Raw genomic sequence first — 21,526 nt, forward strand, 5'->3', positions numbered from 1 at the left:
CCAGTGACAGAATTAATTGAACGTCAGCACGTGACATAAAGCGGGGGCTCTGGTATCCCTCCCACATCCCGAAGGCGTGCAGCACCACAGGCCAACCAGCTGCTGGAAGTGCACCCCACTGTGTGAGTGACAGGGGAGGGGTCATTGATGGGAATGCGGGGGAAATGGCTCAGTGGATAGCACGCAGTCAGTGTGCTGAAGCTTCCAAGCCGTCCCTGAGTCTGTAATAGAACATAGAACAGTACAGCACATTACAGGCCCTTCAGCCCACAATGTCATGCTGACCCTCAAACCCTGCCTCCCATATAAGCCCCCACCTTAAATTCCTCCATATACCTGTCTAGTAGTCTCTTAAACTTCACTAGTGTATCTGCCTCCACCACTGACTCAGGCAGTGCATTCCACGCACCAACCACTCTCTGAGTAAATAACCTTCCTCTAATATCCCCCTTGAACTTCCCACCCCTTACCTTAAAGCCATGTCCTCCTGTATTGAGCAGTGGTGCCCTGGGGAAGAGGTGCTGGCTATCCACTCTATCTATTCCTCTTATTATCTTGTACACCTTTATCATGTCTCCTCTCATCCTCCTTCTCTCCAAAGAGTAAAGCCCTAGCTCTCTTAATCTCTGATCATAATGCATACTCTCTAAACCAGACAGCATCCTGGTAAATCTCCTCTGTACCCTTTCCAATGCTTCCACATCCTTCCTATAGTGAGGCGACCAGAACTGGACACAGTACTCCAAGTGTGGCCTAATTAGAGTTTTATAGAGCTGTATCATTACATTGCGACTCTTAAAATCTATCCCTCGACTTATGAAAGCTAACACCCCATAAGCTTTCTTAACTACCCTATCCACCTGTGAGTCAACTTTCAGGGATCTGTGGACATGTACCCCCAGATCCCTCTGCTCCTCCACACTACCAAGTATCCTGCCATTTACTTTGTACTCTGCCTTGGAGTTTGTCCTTCCAAAGTGTACCACCTCACACTTCTCCAGGTTGAACTCCATCTGCCACTTCTCAGCCCACTTCTGCATCCTATCAATATCTCTCTGCAATCTTTGACAATCCTCTACACTATCTACAACACCACCAACCTTTGTGTTGTCTGCAAACTTGCCAACCCACCCTTCTACACCCACATCCAGGTCGTTAATAAAAATCAATAAAAGTAGAGGTCCCAGAACAGATCCTTGTGGGACACCACTAATCACAATCCTCCAATCTGAATGTACTCCCTCCACCATGACCCTCTGCCTTCTGCAGGCAAGCCAATTCTGAATCCACCTGGCCAAACTTCCCTGGATCCCATGCCTTCTGACCTTCTGAACAAGCCTACCATGTGAAACCTTGTCAAATACCTTACTAAAATCCATATAGATCACATCCACTGCACTATCCTCATCTATATGCCTGGTCATCTCCTCAAAGAACTTGATCAGGCTTGTTAGACACGATCTGCCCTTCACAAAGCCATGCTGACTGTCCCTGATCAGACCATGATTCTCTAAATGCCCATAGATCCTATCTCTAAGAATCCTTTCCAACAGCTTTCCCACCACAGACGTAAGGCTCACTGGTCTATAATTACCCAGACTATCCCTACTACCTTTTTTGAACAAGGGAACAACATTCGCCTCCCTCCAATCTTCCGGTACCATTCCCATGGACAACGAGGACATAAAGATCCTAGCCAGAGGCTCAGCAATCTCTTCTCTCGCCTCGTGGAGCAGCCGGGGGAATATTCCGTCAGGCCCCGGGGACTTATCTGTCCTAATGTATTTTAACAACTCCAACACCTCCTCTCCCTTAATATCAACATGCTCCAGAATATCAACCTCACTCATATTGTCCTCACCATCATCAAGTTCCCTCTCATTGGTGAATACCGAAGAGAAGTATTCATTGAGGACCTCGCTCACTTCCACAGCCTCCGGGCACATCTTCCCACCTTTATCTCTAATCGGTCCTACCTTCACTCCTGTCATTCTTTTTTTCTTCACATAATTGAAGAATGCCTTGGGGTTTTCCTTTACCCTACTTGCCAAGGCCTTCTCATGCCCCCTTCTTGCTCTTCTCAGCCCCTTCTTAAGCTCCTTTCTTGCTTCCCGAAATTCCTCAATAGACCCATCTGATCCTTGCTTCCTAAACCTCATGTATGCTGCCTTCTTCCACCTGACTAGATTTTCCACCTCACTTGTCACCCATGGTTCCTTCACCCTACCATTCTTTATCTTCCTCACCGGGACAAATTTATCCCTAGCATCCTGCAAGAGATCTCTAAACATCGACCACATGTCCATAGTACATTTCCCTGCAAAAACATCATCCCAATTCACACCACAAGTTCCAGCCTTATAGCCTCATAATTTGCCCTTCCCCATTTAAAAATTTTCCTGTCCTCTCTGATTCTATCCTTTTCCATGATAATGCTAAAGGCCAGGGAGCGGTGGTCACTGTCCCCCAGATGCTCACCCACTGAGAGATCTGTGACCTGACCCGGTTCATTACCTAGTACTAGATCTAGTATGGCATTCCCCCTGGTCGGCCTGTCCACATACTGTGACAGGAATCCGTCCTGGACACACTTAACAAACTCTGCCCCACCTAAACCCTTGGAACTAATCAGGTGCCAATCAATATTAGGGAAGTTAAAGTCACCCATGATAACAACCCTGTTATTTTTGCACCTTTCCAAAATCTGCCTCCCAATCTGCTCCTCGGTATCTCTACTACTACCAGGGGGCTTATAGAATTCCCCCAATAGAGTAACTGCTCCCTTCCTGTTCCTGACTTCCACCCATACTGCCTCAGATTAACTACATTAACCACCCTTTCTGTAGCTGTAATAGTATCCCTGACCAGTAATGCTACCCCACTTCCCCTTTTTCTGCCCTCTCTATCCCTTTTAAAGCACTGAAATCCAGGAATATTGAGAATCCATTCCTGCCCTGGTGCCAGCCAAGTCTCTGTCATGGCCACTACATCATAATTCCATGTATGTATCCAAGCTCTCAGTTCATCACCTTTGTTCCTGATGCTTCTTGCATTGAGGTACACACATTTCAGCCCTTCTACCTTACTGTCTTTACACTGTTTATTCTGCTTCTCTTTCCTCAAAGCCTCTCTGTATGTTAGATCTGGCTTTACTCCATGCACTTCTTTCACTGTTCTATCGGTCCGGATCCCATCCCCCTTGCAAATTAGTTTAAACCCTCCCGAACCATGCTAGCAAACCTACCTGCAAGGATATTGCTCCCCCTTGAGTTCAGGTGCAACCCATCCAATCTGTACAGGTCCCACCTTCCCCAGAAGAGATCCCAATGATCTAAAAATCTAAAACCCTGCTCCCTGCACCAACTCCTCAGCCACGCATTCAACTGCCATCTCTTCCAATTCTTACCATCACTGTCACGTAGCACTGGCAGCAATCCTGAGAACATCACCCTTGAGGTCCTGTTCTTCAGCCTTCTGCCTAGTTCCCAAAACACACACTTCAGGACCTCATCCCTCTTCCTGCCTATGTCGTTGGTCCCTACACGTATCACGACTTCTGGTTGCTTTCCCTCAGGTACCAGGATGTCGTGCACCCGGTCAGAGACATCCTAGACCCTGGCACCCGGGAGGCAACAAACTATGCGGGTGTCCTTCTCACGTCCACAAAATGTTGGAGAGTTGACTGTAACACACTAGTATGATATTTGGGCGAGGCACTGAGGAAGTGCCCCAGTGCTGGAGACACCATCTTTACCTTAACCTAAAGAGCAGACAGTGAGGGAGGGGAAGCGGAAGATGGAGTGAGGGAAAGGCCGTGAGTGAGGGGCAGTGAAGACCTCAAGTCATCTGAGCGGAATTAGGCCAGTCAGTCCACCGAGTCAACTCTGCCCTTCGATCATGCCCGGTCCATTCCCCTGCCTTCTCCACATTACCTTTGACACCCTGACTAATCAAGGGTCCATCAACTTGCACTTTAAATATTTACTCAATCACCTGGCGTCCACAGCTGATTATGGCAATGAGTTCACCAGGTTCACCACTCTCTGGCCAAAGAAATTCCTCCTCATCTCTGTTCTAAAGGAACATCCTTGTATCCTGAGGCTGTGCCCTCTGGTCCTAGACTCCCCCACTATTGAAAACATCCTCTCCACATCTACTCTATCCAGGCTTTGCAATATTCAATGAGATCCCCCTCATTCTTCTAAACTCCAGTGAGTACAGAAGGGTGAGACGGCCCCAGCAAGGTTCCTGTGGCTGAGAAGTGAGCGATTCCCCGCACTGCTGGGTGAATACAGGAGGGGCAGCAATGGTTCTTGCTGGGGTCTGTGGAATTGAGCGCAATTCAACCGTAGGTTACTTCATGTTACATCGTTACTAAGGGAGAGATTGAAACTAAGTCACAATGCTACAACGTGACCGCTGTAACATTGTGTTTTATTTTTAATTTTGACCCAGTGAGTCTGTGCCACCCGATTACACTCATGTGACAATTGAACGTGGGAGGAGGCCCACAGACGGCGGTGGGAACTGAACCGGGGTCACAGGCGCTGTAACGGTATTGTGCTGACCTCTATTCTACTCCCCTACAACTTAACAGCAGAGAAGCGGTGCGTGACCTATCTAGTCACACCTGGTGATTACACTTCGCCAAGCCTCCTTCACGTCTCCCTCCGTCCCAGCTGCACTTAGGCCGAGATCATTTCCACGCCCCCCCCCGCCCCCCATTTTGTTCACTTCATGGGCTGGGAATGGCTCTGTAGATCAATTTGTTCCTTCTGAACCCACAGACCTTATATTTAAGACTTCAAGGTTTGACAAGGCCACTTTCTCTGCCCTTGAAGGATTTTAATTGCCACCCCGCAGCTCTCTCCCCTCAGGAGGACCAATCTCAACTTCCATGCCCTTCTCCAGGAGCGTTGTGCTCTCTGTCTCCGTATAACTAACTGCATTTCACACTCAAGTGGCTAACGTTACGCCAAGCTTTCTGCTTGGAGTTTGGTTCTTGTGTTCTCCAGTCCTTACCTAGGGAGGAAAGATCCCAAGAACAAAAGGAGTCCACAGGCCAGTGTTCTTACCAATGCATTTTAATATTGCCTTTTGAAATTTATTATAAAATACACTTTATTCCCATTCTTTACACAATTAATGTGGTTATGCAGGTGAATGAATTTCATCCTTTCCAGATAAAAGTAGTTTTAGAAATAGCACAGTATTAGGCAGCAGAGGCTCTTTGCTCTGTCTAGCTCACCGATACCCCATGTTCCTATCATAGAACCATAGAACCTACAGCACAGAAACAGGCCCTTTGGCCCTTCTTGGCTGTGCCGAACCATTTTCTGCCTAGTCTCACTGACCTGCACACGGACCATATCCCTCCGTACACCTCCCATCCATGTATCTGTCCAATTTATTCTTAAGTGTTAAAAAAGAACCCGCATTTACCACCTCGTCTGGCAGCTCATTCCACACTCCCATATCACTCATTCTAATTACCTGGCAGCCACCAGTTCACAAGAACCAGGCCACTTCCCCCTCACGTCTTTCTATCTCGGAGTCAAGCCAGTAATATTGCCGGTTCTAATCATTTAGTTGGATCATACACTCAGTGGCCACTTTATTAGTACAGGAGTGGAACCCGGTGAGGTTTTCTGCTGCTGTAGCCCGTCCACCTCAAGGGTCAACATGTTGTGCATTCAGAGATACTCCTCTGCACACCACTGTTGTAATGCGTGGTTATTAGTGTTACTATTGCTTGAAGCAGTCTGGCCATTCTCCTCTGACCTCTCTCATTAACAAGGTGTTTTTTCCCACAGAACCGCCACACTCTGGATGTTTATTTTTGTCTTTCACACCATTCCCTGTAAACTCCAGAGACTGTTGTGCATGAAAACCCCAGGAGATCAACAATTTCTGAGATACTCAAACCACCCCATCTGGCACCACAGTCAATGTCACTTGGATCACACTTCTTCCCTGTTCTGATGTTTGGTCTGAGCAACAACTGAACCTCTTGACCCTGTCTGCATATTTTTATGCATTGAGTTGCTGCCATGTGATTGTCTGATTAGATATTTGTATTAACGAGCACATGCACACATGTACCTAATAAAGTGGCAACTGAGTGTATAAGCTCACAACATAAGGTGGAGATCATTCTGCCCACCATGGTCTGCCACCTGTAAAAGGCTCTGGCCATTAAGAGACACTTCCTGTCCTTGTCCCAGAGCCTTTCCAATTATCACTCAAAGGAGGAGGTGGGGGAGCAGGACATACAGCCCCAGGGTTGTTCCCACATTCCTCATTTACTCTCCTGTCCTTTCCCCACAACCTCCGATGAGAAATCTAAATTTCAGCTTTAATATACTCAAGGACTCAACTTCCACACCCCTCTGTGGCAAGGACATGGCTGCCTAATGGCTTTCTACTCTCCCAAGTTGGACACATCCTCCCAGTATTTACTGCTCCTAATGTCCTTCTAGACTCTCCCATGTGGGACACATCCTCCCAGTATTTACTGCACCTTGTTGAATATGATTTATTTCAGTAAGATAGCCTCTCATTCTTCCAAACTCCAGTGAGTCCCAGACTGCTTTGTTTTGCACACTTTTTTGTTCTTTCATGTATCCACTCCATATGTAACACACTGTGTAACAAAAGAACCTTCTCATGAACACTTTCACTCAATCTACACCTCAAAAGCCACTCGAGATTTTAAAACATCCCTTTAACCCCAGCAATTTTAAAATGCCTCTTTAACCCCAGGACTTTAAAAATGTCCTTTTAACCCCAGGGATTTTAAAATGCTCCCTTTCTACTCTATGGACTGGTGTACATGGATGAGGTTCATCAGCGGAGCAAGGATTCGATTCTCTTCATTGCTCTGAGCTTCCTAGCACTTGTCCATGGTACTAGAAGCTAACTCACTCTCTTTCCCGTGCCTTCACAAGTTCCTGGCCCATTCTGTTGGTGAAGAAGGTGGACAGCTGTCCTTGGCGTGTCTTCGAGCGTGGTATCAAAAGTGTGGTCTGAAGTCCAACTGCGTCTCTCCCATACAAACTGGAGCTTCCGACTGCTCTTCTACGTGCTTTGAACAGCAAGAAAACGCTTTCAGGAGAGAGCCAAGTTTCAGGGGCAAATCCTTCATCAGTCTCCGATCATGGGCCATGCAGTGCAGTCACACCTGAGGAACTTGGGGCTGCCAAGCCTCTGGGTCTAAACTGGAGCTCCCAGGTAATGAGAGGCAGTCTAAGGAAAGGTGTAGGAAACGGAAAGGTGGCGGTAGTTTGGCGGTTAGTGTGACTCTGACTCAGGTTCAATTCCCACCGCTGTCTGTACATTCTCCCCATGACGTGGGTTCCCTGGTTGCTCCAGTTTCCTCTCACATCCCAGAGACTAGGGTTAGTGGGTCACATGGGTGCAACTGGGCAGCACAGGCTTGGGAAGAGCCCGTCACCATGCTCTATCTCGAAACTTTAAACAAAATGGAGGGGAATCAAGGAGACACAAAGACTACGGATGCTGCAAACCTGGAACCTGGAGCAACACACAAAGCGCAGTCAGGCAGCACCTGCGGAGAGAAAAGTTCTGGGTCGAGGCCCTTCACCTGGATTTCCTGCCCCATCTTTGTGCACATGTTGTTTGAAATGCATTGGATTCAAGGAAGGGGGCAGGTGATTCAAGGTAACACACATACACAATTCTGGAAGAGCTCAGCAAGTCAGGTAGAATCTACGGAAAGGAATAAAGAGTTGATGTTTGGACTGAGACCCTACTGGAAAGAAGGATGAAGAAGTCAGAATGAGAGCAAAGGGAGAGGAGAAGAAATACAAGCTGGCAGGTGGTAGGTGAGATCGGCTGGGTGGTGGGATGAAGTAAGAAGCTGGGAGGCGACAGTTGGAAAAGCCAGAAGGAATCTGATAGAAGAGTGGACCATGCAGGAAAGGGAAGAAGGAGATAAACCAGAGGGAGATGGGCAGGTGAAGGGAAGGGGTAAGAGGGAGCCAGAGTGGGCAATAGAAAAAGACAGAAGAGGGGAGCAGGGAGAAATCACCAGAAGCTAGAGAAATTGACGTTCATCCCATCAGGTTGGAGGCTCTTCAGACTAAGTATGAGGTTTTGCTCCTGCAGTCTGAGTGTGGCCTCATTGTGGCAGTGGCGGAGGCCATAGACCGACACGTGGTAATGGGAATGGGAAGTCAAATTGAAATCGGTGGCCATCGGGATATCTACCTTTTGTGGCGGACAGGGCAAATCTATTTCGGGTCTCAGTGATATAGAGGAGGCCATGCTGGGAGCACCAGGTACAGTAATGTCCCTGACAGACTGACCTCACCCGGAAGGACTGCTTGGGACCCTGTGGTGAGGGAGGAGGCACAGGGGCTGGTGTAGCACTTGTTTTGTAAGCAGGAGGGAGATCAGTGGGGAGGTCAGTGAAGAAGTCACTGGAAATGTGGAGAAAAACTGAAAGTGCTGGAGGAACACAGCAGGTCAGGCAGCATCTCCGGAGGGGAATGACCCTTTATCTGGACTGGACTCAAGAAGTTTTGAAGAAGTTAGTGATCCAAGGTTAATGTAGAAATTACTACTGCTCTCTTCAGTCAGGAGTCTGGTGGCGTATTTGCGAGCACCAGGAGCAAATGGACTATTGGAGGGATGGTGCACGTGAGGACAGGAAATCGGGTAATGAAGCCTCCAGGAAGATGTCCAAGCAGAGCCGGCAACCCTAGGGGCTGCAGAATGGTGTTGGCAGTGAAGATCTTGCGGTTCTGATGTTGTACACCTGAAAGCCATGCTTTATTCTCCAGTGACCAGTAGATTTTTCTTTAAACACACACACACACACACACACACACACACACACACATTCCGACACAGTTAATACTATGAAGGGACATGCAAGCAATACCTAAAAGTGTTTCGGCTTGGCTACCGGTAGAAAATTCAGACGGGAGAGACGTCGGTACTCAGGCGTCAGTTTGAACATAATAGCCCCCATCGTATTTAATCCAAAGTTTTGATTCACAATTTTAAATATAAAAAGCGCGTTGCATATCAACAGGATGCCGGAGGAGGGTGGGTTCGACTGGTGGGCAGATTCCTCTCCGGAAGTTCTGCAGCTGGGAGATTGGGAGTTTGGGCCCAGCAAGGGGAAATTTGTGTACTCAGCCCATTCTCCCAGTGTCAGCTGTTGGGCAATGTTGGGGACACTGTCCTCCCCCTCATCTTCATGTGGCGACCTCACAGGGTTTGACTGCACCTTGGTTTAGCGTATAACATAAACACAAGATTCTGCAGATGCTGGAGATCCAGAGTAACACACATAAAATGCTAGAGGAACTCAGCAGGTCAGGCAGCATCTATGGAGAGGAATAAAGGAGGAGCTGATTTTTCAGCCTGAGTCTTGACGAAGAGTCTCGGCCTGAAACATTGACTCATTATTCCTCTTCCTAGATGCTGCCTGATGTGCTGAGAGTTCCTCCAGCGTTTTGTGTGTGTTACTTTGGACACTCTCAAGACCAGGTCCACAATGCACCCCAACTTAAAGTCAACTTTGGACAGTAAATTGCCATTCTAGGTTGGATGGGGGTAGGGGTGGGGAAATGGAGGGGCAGAGAAGTAGGGTAGGGCAGGAGGTGGAGGAAGAGGGCGGACTAACCACCACCCACAACATCTCCTTCCTGATCCTCACGCAGCTAACTCTTGAAGACACAGTGGGGTAGTCAGTAGAGTCGCTGTCTCACAGCTCCACAGACCAGGGTCAAATCCTGACCCCTGGTGCTGTCTATGTGGAGTCCGCACATTCTCCCTGTGAGCGCATGACTTCCCTCCACACCCCCACAACCCCGAAAGGCGAGTGGGTTGGCGGGTTAATTGGCTGATGTGAATTGCCCCCAGTGTGTAGGTGAGTGAGTGGTTGAACCCGGGGGGGGGGGATGCAAAGGGAATAAAATTAATGTGTTTAGCACAGACACAGTGGGCTGAAGGGCCCGTGCCTGTGCTGTATGACTCCTCGGCAATAGGTGAGACCCCTTTAATGACCTGCCTTGCACAGGACAGTGCCTTCGAGCAGCCCGCACACACTAGACAGCTAATGTATATGTTGAGGTGCGCCGTCAGTGGGACTGGGTGGGATCGGGGCCATCAGGAACAAGAATCCCGGCAGGACACTGCCCACCCGCTGTCGCGGGTCACAGTTTGGGGGGGGGGCTGTACACGGGGTGACATGGTAGTGTAGCGGTTAGCCGAATGCTCTACAGCACCAGTGATTGGTGTTGATTTCCCACCGCTCTCTGTAAGGAGTTTGTACCCTCTTGCCGTCACTGCGTGGGTTTCCTCAGGCTGCTCTGCTTTCCTCCCACACTCCAAGGATGAACAGGTTAGTGAGTTGTGGGCATTCTATGTCAGTGCCAGAAGTATGCTGGCACCGGTGGGCTGCCCCCAGCACGTCCTCAGACTGCTGCCCGTTGACGCAAACGGCTCCTTTCACTGTATGTTTTGATGTACATGTGACAAGTGAAGTGAATCTTGCTCTCCCCCACAGAGCTGCCCAGAACACAGACACCTCTGCATGCAGGGGTCTTCAAACTGCAGGTCTTCCGAGTGGTTTACCGTGCATTTAGACTTGGGATGTATATTTCAATGGGAATGCTGACCCCAGCCCTCATAACTAAGCACCGCCAGGTCACACACGCAGCATCGGGGGACTGGAGCAGGAAGGAGAACAAAAAGCAATCAAGGGATGTTGCAAGCGAGGACAGTCAGCATTTCACTGAGTGAACCCGGGCTGCAGGGCCACCAGGACAGAGGAGGGGTCGGACTGGAAGACAAGCAGCTTCTGGACTGTGTGAGGCGTCACCCAGTGATTGGCACCAAGTCAACAGCAAACTGCCTGCCCACTCCAACACCAAGTGCCAATGCCCAGAAGGCAGGGGTGCACGGTCGAACCAATATCCTCTTGATACCGTGGCCAGACGCTGCGAGGCGCGGGTTACAGCCGATGCCCTCTCAACACTGCACCTGAATGGCGAGGTGTATCGGGCAGAGTGGAGCACCCTCACCCACCCTTAGAGCAATCTCACAGCCCCACCACAAACCCAATACCCCGCTCAATGAAATACCATCTTGCTCCGGCAGTCGGTGATGAATACACCCTCATCGGTGGTACACAGACACACAACGCGTCTTTGGAAATATCCAGTAAGAAATAGGCACCCATATGTAACATGAGCTGTCTGTATCTTCCCGCCTTTTACCACAAACAGTTTCCTCTGAAATCGTCGCCGTGCCACTAGAAGGAATGCGAGAAGCTGGCGGCTGATGTCCGGGAACCCTTGCTCCTTCGGCTCTGACCCACAAAGCCCGGATCGGACCGCTCCTCCACCGGCTCCTCCTTCTTGCTGATCCGCAGGCGGCCGATGAGGCCGGCAGCCAGCTGGTCCCACTCTTCGGGCAGCAGGAGCAGCAGGAAGCCCAGGCAGATGATCAGCACGGCCATCACTCTCACGCCATTGAAGATGATGTCGCTGGTGTAGGCATCCACCACTGGCAGAGCAAAGAGGCAACGGAAAGAGAGAGAGGAGAGGCAGCTTTAGTGTGCGGCGGGGGTCCCAATCTAACCCGCAGTCCAGAGAAAGTGGGGGGGGGGGGGTGATGATGGCAGCCCAATCAGACACTGAAGATCAGGTCCAGCTTCGCTGTGACGGACCTCCGCCTTTCTAAAACAACACCCTAGTTCAGCACCCCCCCCCATGTAGATGTACCGCTGTCCCTTTCCCTCAGCTCCTCCACCTCCTCAGGGTCTCAGCGCATCCTCCTCCCCGATCTGGGCCAGTTCAGCTCTCCCCCTTCTCCTCCCTCAGTATGCCTGCCCCTCCAACCAAATTCACCTCCACTGCCCTCCCGGGCCGTGACCTCGCTGCTGACAGTGCGTGGGTCATTCGTACCCAGATATCTTCCCCCTCTGCCCCACCTTTCACTGAGCAGCAACTTTACCCCCACCCTCAGGAGCCACTGCTTCCTCACGCCTGCCGATTATCACTGGCTGTCTCCTGGCATCCAAATCATAGAGCAAAATGGTAGAGCTATGCACTCAGTCTCCATAGACCAACATCTGCCCACACTTCCTCCTCCTCACTTAACCTGGCCTAGCCTCTACTGAAGTGGACTGCCCGAGCGCTGGTGTGGAATGGACTTGCTGGGCTGAAGAGTTCTATGCTGCATTGCTCTATAACCCGATGGAATATCCCCTGCAGGAGGAAAATACGGTCGATCCTAATTAATACTTGGATCAAGGTCACCACAAACAATCATTCCCCATCACTCACGACATTGCCCTCAGAGGCAGCTCTCTCAGGGGCGAGTCATCATACACAGGGGCAAAATAATGCCACTCGGTCATCAAGTCTGCTCTGCCACTCCATCATGACTGATTTATTATCCCTCTCAAACCCATTCTCCTGCCTTCTCCCTGTAATCTTTGATGCTCTTACTAATCAAGAAGCTATCAATGTTCGCTTTAAATATACCCAATGACTTGGCCTCCACAGCTGTCTGTGGCAATGAATTCCAAAGATTCACCATCCCCTGACTAAAGATATTCCTCCACATCTGTCTTAAAGAGATCTCCTTCTACTCTGAGGCTGGACCCTCTGGTCCTAGACTCTCCCACTAGAGGAAACATCCTCTCCATGTCCACTCTATCTAGGACTTTCAGTATTCCATACATTTCATTGAGACCCCCTCATTCTTTTAAACCCCAATGAGTACAGACCCAGAGCTATCAAACACTTGTCATACATTAACCCTTTCATTCCTGGGATCATTCTTGTAAAGCTCCTCTCACCCTCTCCGATGCCAACACATCCTTTCTTAGATAAATGGCCCAAAACTGCTCACAGTAGTCAAATGACCAGTGCCTTATAAAGCCTCAGCTTTTATTTTCTAGTCACTCAAAATGAATGCTAACATTGTGTTTGCCTTTCTTACCACTGACTCAACCTGCAAGTTAACTTTTAGGGAATTCTGCACGAGGACTCCCAATTCCCTTTGCATTTCTGATTCCTCAATTTGCTCCCAGTTAGAAAATAATCTACACCTTTATTTCTTCTATCAAAATGCAAGTCTCTACAATTCCTTACACTTTAGTCCATCTGCCACTTCTTTGCACATTGTCCTGATCTGTTTAAACCTCTGTTCTTCCTCAACACTACCTGCTATTCCACCTATCTTTGTATTGTCCACAAACTTGGCCACAAAGCCACCAATTCAGTCATCCATCGGGTGCTGGTCTTTTTTTCCTTTAATTGGGTTATTTTGGGTTTCTTGCTTTGTGGTTAACTGTAAGTAAAAAATCTCAAGGTTGTATAATTTATATATTCTTTGATTAGAAATGCACTTTGAATCTTTGAATCAAATCATTAACATACAATGTGAAAAAAAGTGGTCCCAGCACCAACTCCTGCAGAACACCACTAGTCATTGGCAGCCAACCAGAAAAGGTCCCCTTTATTTCCACACTTTGCCTCATGCCTGTCAGCCAATCTTCCATCCATGCTAGCATCTTTCCTTTAATACCATGGGCTCTTATCTTGTTAAACACCCTCACTGTGGCACCTTGTCAAAGGCCTTCTGAAAATCAAAGTAAACAACATCCACTAACTCTCTCTGTCTCTCCCGCTTGTTATTTCCTCAAAGAATTCTAACAGATTTATCAGGCAAGATTCCCCCTTAAGGAAACTATGCTGACTTTGAATTATTTTATAATGTGCCTCCAAGTACCCCAGAACCTCATCCTTAGTAATGGCCTCCAACATCTTCCCAACCACTGAAGTCAGGTTAACTGGCCTATAACTTCCTTTCTTCTGCCTCCCACCCTTCTTAAAGAGTGGGGTGACATTTGCAAGTTTTCAGTCCTCCAGAACCATTCCAGAATCTAGTGCTTCTTGAAAAATCTCTACTAATGCCTCCACAATCTCTTCAGCTATTTCCTTCAGATCCCTGGGTGTTGTCTATCTGGTTTACCTTCAGATCTTTCAGGTTCCCAAGCACTTTCTCCTTAGTAATGGCAACTACACTCACTTCTGCCCCCAATACTCAAATTTCTGACATACTGCTGGTATGTTTCACAGTGAAGACTGACACAAAAAAACTTACTGAGTTCATCCGCCATTTCTTTGTTCCCTATTACTACCTCTCTAGCATCATTTTACAGTGGTCCAGTATCCACACTTCCCTCTCATTTACTCTTCATACAATTGAAAAACTCTTTTGGTATCATCTTTTATATTATTGGCTAGCTTACCTTAACCTTTTCTCTCCTTATTGCCTTTTTACTTGCCTTCTGTTGGTTTTTGAAAGCTTCCTAATCCTCTAGCTTCCCACTAATTTTTTGCTATATTATATGTGCTGTCATTGACTTTTATGCTGCTTTTGACTTCCCTTGTCAGCCATGTTTCCTTTATCTTCCCTTTAGAATATTTTTACTTCTTTGGTATGTATCTATCCTGCACCTTCTGAATTGCTCCTAGAAACTCCAGTCATTGTTCTTCTGCCATCAGCCCTGCTAGTATTCCCTTCCAATCAACTTTGGCCAGCTCCCCTCTCATGCCTCTGTAAATCCTTTACTCCACTGTAATACAGATACATCCAATTTTAGCTTCTCCCTCAAGCCGTAGGGTGAATTCTATTATATCATGATCAGTATTTCCTGAGGGTTCCTTTACCTTAAACTCCCTAATCAAATCTGGTTCATTGCACACCACCCAATCCAGAATTGCCTTTGCACTGCGGACTCAATCACAAACTGCTCCAAAAACTTATCTTGTAAGCATTCTACAAATTTCCTTTCTTGGGATCCGGCACCAACATGAGTTTCCCAACCTACCTGCACATTGAAATCCCCTATGACTGTCATAATATTGCCCTTCTAATGTGCCTTTTCTATCCCCTGCTGCAATTTGTACTCCACCTCCAAGCTACTGTTCAGAGGCTTGTATATAACTCCCATCAGGATCATCTTACCCTGATATTTTCTTAACTCTACCCAAAAGGACTGTACATCTTCCAATCCTATGTCACTTCTTTCTAAGTATTTGATTTCATTTTTACCACTGGAGCCACTCCACTCCCTCTGCCTACCTGGCTGTCCTTTCAATGCAGTGTGTATCCTTGGATGTTAAACTCCTAACTGTGATCTTCTTTCAGCCATTGCTCTGGTGTCCACAATGTCATACCTGCCAATCTCTAACTACGCTACAAGTTCATCCACCTTATTCTATATGCTGCATGCATTCAAATATAACACCTTGAGTTCTGTATTCACCACCCTTTTCAATTTTGCCTCCACGTTACTAGATGTTAAATTCTAAACTTTTTATAATTGTATTTACTTTGGAGACTTTCATAAACTCTCCTGCACTCTCCTTCCCTTTTATTTTATCCTTTCATTTCTAAACTGTTGAACCCAACTATTTAGTTTAAGGACACATTTCACCCCATCCTACTGACTGCAATTTTGCCCTATCAACTGCCTATCCTTCCTCACAGTCTCACTACACACCGAATCTACTTGTATACCAACTGTCACATGCTCTGGCCTATCACTCTGGTTCCCATCAGCCTGCCAAATTCATAATACATGTAAATATATGCTCAGTGGCTACTCTGTTAGCTACACCTGCTCATTAATGCAAGTATCTAAAAAGCCAATCATTGGAAAGCAACTCAGTGCATAAAAGCACGCAGACATGGTCAAGAGGTTCAGTTGTTGTTCAGACCAAACATCAGATGGGGAAAGAAATGTAATCTAAGTGACTTTGGCTGAGAAATGACTGTTGCTGCCAGACAGGGTGGTTTGAGTATCTCAGAAATTGCCCATCATCTGGAATTTTCACACACAACAATGTCTAGAGTTTACAGAGAATAGTGTGAGGAGCAAAAAAATCATTTTGTGAGTGACAGTTCTGTGGGCAAAAATGCCTTGTTAATGAGGGAGGACAGAGGAGAATGGTCGCCCAGACTGGTTCAAGCTGACAGGAAGGCAACAGTAACTCAGATAACCACACATTACAACAGTGGCGTACAGAAGAGCATCTCTGAATGCACAACATGTTGAACCTTATAATAGTTGGGCTACAGCAGCAGAAGACTATGAACACAGTCACTCGACACTTTATTAGGTAGAGAAGGTACCCAATAAGGAATTCACTAAGTGCTTGGTATCTGGTGAATAAAGTTGGTCCTTGATCTTGACCTGAACCTCATATACAGTGCGTGCGTCCCCAACCCTTAACACTGTTAGCCAACAAAGTCTAGGCAGAACATTGGAAAACATTCAGCTTCTGTGGGGGGTGGGGACGCTGGGTGGATTCCAGATGCCACACATTGCCCTTTGTAAAGGCTGAACCACACAACTCCATTTCTAAGATTCTGGTCCTCTGGTCTGGGTTCCTCCTCTGCCAGAGAGAGTGATCCCTTCCAATCCATCTTCATGGATTTCTTAATCATTCTGTTGTCTTGATAACATCTTCTGTACTAAAGTGGCTCTAGGCATGTCCTCTACAACACTCTGAGACTTAACGAGTGCTATCTTCAGAGAGTACTACAGCACAGAAACAGGCTCTTCGGGCCATCTAATTTTCTGCCTAGTGCCGTCGACCTACTCCTGGACCGTATCCTTCCCATCTGTGTACCTATCCAGAGTTGAAATATTACAACTGAACCTGCATCCACCACTTCTGCTGGCAACTTGTTCCACATTCGCACCACCCTCTGAGTGAAGAAGTTCCCTTCCATGTTCACCTTTCACCCTCAACCTATGACCTCTAGTTCTAGTCTCATCCAACCTGAAGGGAAAAAACCTGCTAGCATTTACCGATCTATACATCCCATAATTTTCTATAGCTCTATAAGATCTCCCCTCATTCTCCTGCGCTCCAGAGAATGAAGTCTTAACCTATTCAACCTTTCCCTGGGACTCAAGTCCTGGCTACACCTCGTAAATTTTCTCTGCACTCTTTCAAGCTTATTGGTATCTTTTGTGTAGGTAGGTGACCAGAACTGCGCACGATGCTCCAAATTCGTCCTCACCAACGTTTTGTACAACTTCAAAATAACATTCCAACTCTTGTACTCAATGCCCTGATTTATGAATGGCAATGTACCAAAAGCTCTCTTTATGGTTCTATCTAAGAGTAAAGCCACTTTCAAGGAATTATGGATCTGTATTCCCAGATCCCTGTCTTCTACCACACTCCTCAGTGCCTGACCGTTTGCTGTGTACTCCCAAAAAGCAACACCTTACACTTGACTGTGTTAAGTGCCTTCTGCCATTTTTCACCACTAGAAGAACCTCAGCAGCTTTAATCGCCTGGTACTATTGACAAGCTTTAAATGATATCTAATCCTGGAAACCCCTGTTGACACAGAATATCTATCCCTGTCCTTGTCCTTATTTTTCCTTTAAGCTCCATCTGCCACGATATGGCCCATCCTGATCTGAGAACATTCTCCCTGCTCCCTCTTAGCATTAAGCACTTTTGATAAATTCCCTGTAGAGGTCTGAACAGGTGCCACAGTGGGCCTGGGAGAACACTTGTGGTACCCAGAGCCTCCAGCTTTCTCGCTTATTGCTGCAACCCAGAGAAAGAGTCAAAGAGAAAAACTTCTTACCAGCGTTTACAGGAACACTGAGGACCACTCCCACGGATATCAGTGTCGGAGAAGTGACGGCAATCCCGAAATTCATCAGGATGGTAAAGGCTGGAAAGATGGACACAGAAATCATGACATTAAAGGGAAGAATTGCAATTCCCTGTCCAACCACAGCACATCCCAATGTGCCTTAAGGCCAGTGAGGTACTGATGAGCACAAAGGTCCTCATAATAGAGATAAGGAAAACAGTAGATATTAGGCTAGACGAGGCTTTAGTTCTATATCACGGTGTTAAAATATGTTGAGGATCATCATAACCAGAAAAGTGTGAAATGGCTCATTTTGGAAGGTCGAACTTGAAGGCAGAGTACAGAGTTAATGCAGGATTCTCAGCGGTGTGGAGGAACAGCGGGATCTCAGGGTCCACGTCCACAGATCCTTCAAAGTTGGTGCACCAGTTGACAGGATTGTTACATATTGTGTGTCAGCCTTCATTAGTTGTGAGACTGAGTTTAAGAGCCACGAGGTAATGTTGTGGATCTATAAAGCCCTGGTTATACCACACTTGGAATATTGTGTTCAGTTTTGGTCGCCTCATTAATAGGAAGGGTATGGAAGCTTTAGAATGGGTGCCGAGGAGATTTACCAGGATGCTGCCTGACTAGAGGTAGGTTGGGTGAGCTAGCACTTTCCTCTCTGAAGCAAATGAAGGAAGCTGAGAGGTGATTTGATAAAGGTGTACAAGATGATAAGAAGCACAGATCGATGGACAGCCAGAGACTTTTTCCCAGGGTGGAAATGGTTAGTACAAGAAAGCAAAATTTTAAGGTGATCGGAGGAAAATATAAGGGGAATGTGAGATGTAAGTGGTTAATGCGTCGAATGCCCTGAAAAAGATTGTGGTAGAGACAGATACATTAGGGACATTTACGAAACTCTCAGGTAGGCATGTGGATGATAGAAAAATGAAGGACTATGTGGGAGGGAAGGGTTAGATTGATCTTGGAGTAGCTTAAAAGGCTGGCCAACTTGCAGGCTGCCCCAGCACACCTTTGAGTTGTGTTGATTCTTAACGGAAACAATGCATTTCACTGTCTGTTTTGATGTACATGTGATTAATAAATCTAAATGTGAATCCAAATCTCCCACTCCCGTGGGGCAGAAGTTACAAAATCTTGAAAGCACGTACCATCAGGCTCAATAAAAGCCCCTATCCCACTCTGATCAGACTCTTGTACGGTAGGGTGCACTCTTGATCTCACAATCCACCTCGTTATGCTCTTGCACTTTATTGTTTACCTGCACTGCATATTTTTGGTAGTTTTTACACTTCACTCTGCATTGTTGTTGTTTCAGCTTGCTCTCGCTCCAAGCAGTGTGCAGTGGTCTGATCTGCAGGAACAGTGTGCGAGACAAGCGTTTCACTGTATCTCAGTACATGTGGCAAGAATAGAGCAACAGTGCCATAACTCCTCCATCCGCCTTCAACCACACCACAGCCAGTTTGGATTCTTAGAGGCCAGCAAGGTCACTGGGGGAAGAGGGTCTCTGGACGAGGTACAGAAGCTGGGTGAAGGGGGGGAAACACAGACACCGAAACAGTCAGTGGCAACACTTTGCGACTTACAGAGCAGAAGAATTGCTATCCCACACAGCTTCTCCCAGGGAATGAGGCTGAAGGAGGTCCAGTACTCGATGCCGGTGAAGTAAAGAGCCATGGGAACGCAGATTATAAAGGTGACGTTGAACAGGCCGAGCACCGTTAGGAATAAGGCAGCTTCACCGTATTTGGCACTGCCCAGCAACATCTTAAACAAGATCTGGGAAGAAGGAGAAAGCTGCATTACCTACAGGCTCAGTAAGTTCAGATTGTTTAACAGCCAATGGAGCACAGAGTTTTACAGAAATATATTAATTATCAGTTCAAGCTACTACAGTACTAAAGTATAATCACATCTGTTGATTATTTATCAGTCTTTTGCACATTGGCTGATTGCCAGTGTTGTTTGTGTATAGTTTTTCATTGATTCTATTGTCTTTTTGTTCTACTGTAAATGCATGCAAGGTAATGAATGTGAGGAAGTATATGGTGACATATATGTACTTAGATAATAAATTTACTTTGAACTTTGGCGTGCTGTGTTCATTTTGCAACATCAAAGTTGAAGTTGCGTTTGTTGTCGTGCGCACAAATGCATGTGTGCTCAGGTGCAGTGAAAATCTTACTTGCAGTGGTATCACAGGCACATAGCTTCGGGTAAGGAGCATTCACATAAGAAACATAAATTAAACACAATTTTTACAAGGGAGAACACAAATAGAACCAAAAGAATTTAATTGCAATGCAGAGTGATCATGGTGATGCTAACAGTGCTGCTGAGGTGTCGCATTAGGGTTGTGCCAGTTGGTTCATGGACTGAATGGTTGAATGGAACTAACTATTCCTGAACTGTGGAACTTCAAGGCTCTGTACGTCCTACCCAAGGGTAGTTGCAAGAAGAGGATGGTGGTGACTTTTGACGATGGATCTTGCCTTCTTGAGGAGGCCTCTCATGTAAATACTACTAAAGGGTTAATTCCCTGCCAGGTCGGGGTGCTCTCACCTTGTAGAGGGCCGACATGGAGGCTGACGCCACCACCAGCGCAATCCCGATGACAGAGTGGCTATGGAAACCGTCGGCGTAAGTGATCATCACAATGCCGGCAATGGCGAGAATGGCGGCCACTATCTGGTGAGGAGAGATGGAGTCTCGGTTAGTCAAAGAGCATTACAGCACAGGAACAGGTCCCTTGTCTGTGCTGGTCTAACCTTCTGCCTAAACCCATCTTCCTGCACCCGAGCCATATCCCTCCACACTCATCTAAACCTTGAATACTACATTTGAACCTGTGTCTACCACTTCTGCCGGCAGCTCGTTCGACACTCTAAATGAAGTTCCCGCTCTTAAACATTTTACCTTTCACCTTAAACCTGTGACCTCTAGTTCTAGTCTCACCCAACCTGAAGGGGAAAAGCCTGCTTGCATTCACTCCATCTATCTCGCTCATAATTCTGTATACTTCTATAAAATCTTCCCTCATTCTCTTATGCTCCAGTCCTAACCTATCAACTTCTCCCTATTACTCAGGTCCTATATCTAAGAAAGGATGTGCTGGCATCCTAGAGAGTCCAGAGGAGGTTTATGAGAATTATCCCAGGAATGAAAGGGTTAATGTGCGAGAAGTGCTTGAAGCTTCTGGGCCTGTACTAGCTGGAGTTTAGGAGAATGAATGGGAATCTCATTGAAACCGAGTGAATAGTGAAAGGCCTAGAAAGAGTGGATGTGAAGAGGACGTTTCATTAGAACAGAGGTGAGGAGGAAATTCTTTAGCCAGAGGGAGGTGAATCTTTGGAATTCATTGCCACAAACGGCTGTGGAGGCCAAGTCATTGGGTATGTTTAAAACTGAGGTTGACAGGTTCAAAATGAGTCAGGGCTTTAAAGGCTAGTTGGAGGATGCAGGAGAATGAGATTAAGAGGGAAAATAACGGCCATGGTGAGCCCTGGGGTCGTAGGTCACGGCTGAAGAAGGTTCATTGGCCAGTGAAGAGTTAAGTCAAGGACTTGTTCCTCTGGATAACAGCCCTGCCTCCAAGGCAAAGGTTGTAGGTTATGAACACAAGAGATTTTGCAGATGCCGGAAATCCTGAGCAATACATACAAAATCCTGGAGGAACTCAGCAAGAGAGGGCAGCTCATGTCCCTCCATAGATGTTGCTTGACTTAACAAGTTTATTTTTATTTAGGCAGGGGGTCCACAGCATAAAGAAGGTTGGGAACCCCTGACTTAGAGATATATCACACAGTAGGCCTTTACAGTCCTTCAAACTGAACTG

General features: G+C 46.9%; 1 protein-coding gene across 2 annotated transcripts in view; it reads right to left on the reverse strand.

The window, feature by feature from the left end:
• Positions 1-5,097: 5,097 nt before the first annotated feature.
• LOC140193884 (solute carrier family 35 member F3-like) overlaps positions 5,098-21,526 on the reverse strand; it is a 93,899-nt gene continuing 77,470 nt past the window's right edge. The window contains exons 5-9 of one of the 2 annotated variants that reach the window (XM_072251020.1): positions 20,254-20,379; positions 19,278-19,470; positions 17,668-17,757; positions 11,253-11,541; positions 5,098-7,084 (exon numbers count right to left, since the gene is read on the reverse strand). In XM_072251020.1, the coding sequence (XP_072107121.1) occupies positions 11,288-11,541; positions 17,668-17,757; positions 19,278-19,470; positions 20,254-20,379 (663 nt within the window). In that variant the 3' untranslated portion in view covers positions 5,098-7,084; positions 11,253-11,287. Of the gene's footprint in view, positions 7,085-9,439; positions 11,542-17,667; positions 17,758-19,277; positions 19,471-20,253; positions 20,380-21,526 lie in introns of those variants that run through there. The other variant, XM_072251019.1, reaches the window with a different exon arrangement.

The sequence above is a fragment of the Mobula birostris genome, chromosome 2 (genome assembly GCF_030028105.1).
Source record: "Mobula birostris isolate sMobBir1 chromosome 2, sMobBir1.hap1, whole genome shotgun sequence".
NCBI lineage: Eukaryota > Metazoa > Chordata > Chondrichthyes > Myliobatiformes > Myliobatidae > Mobula > Mobula birostris.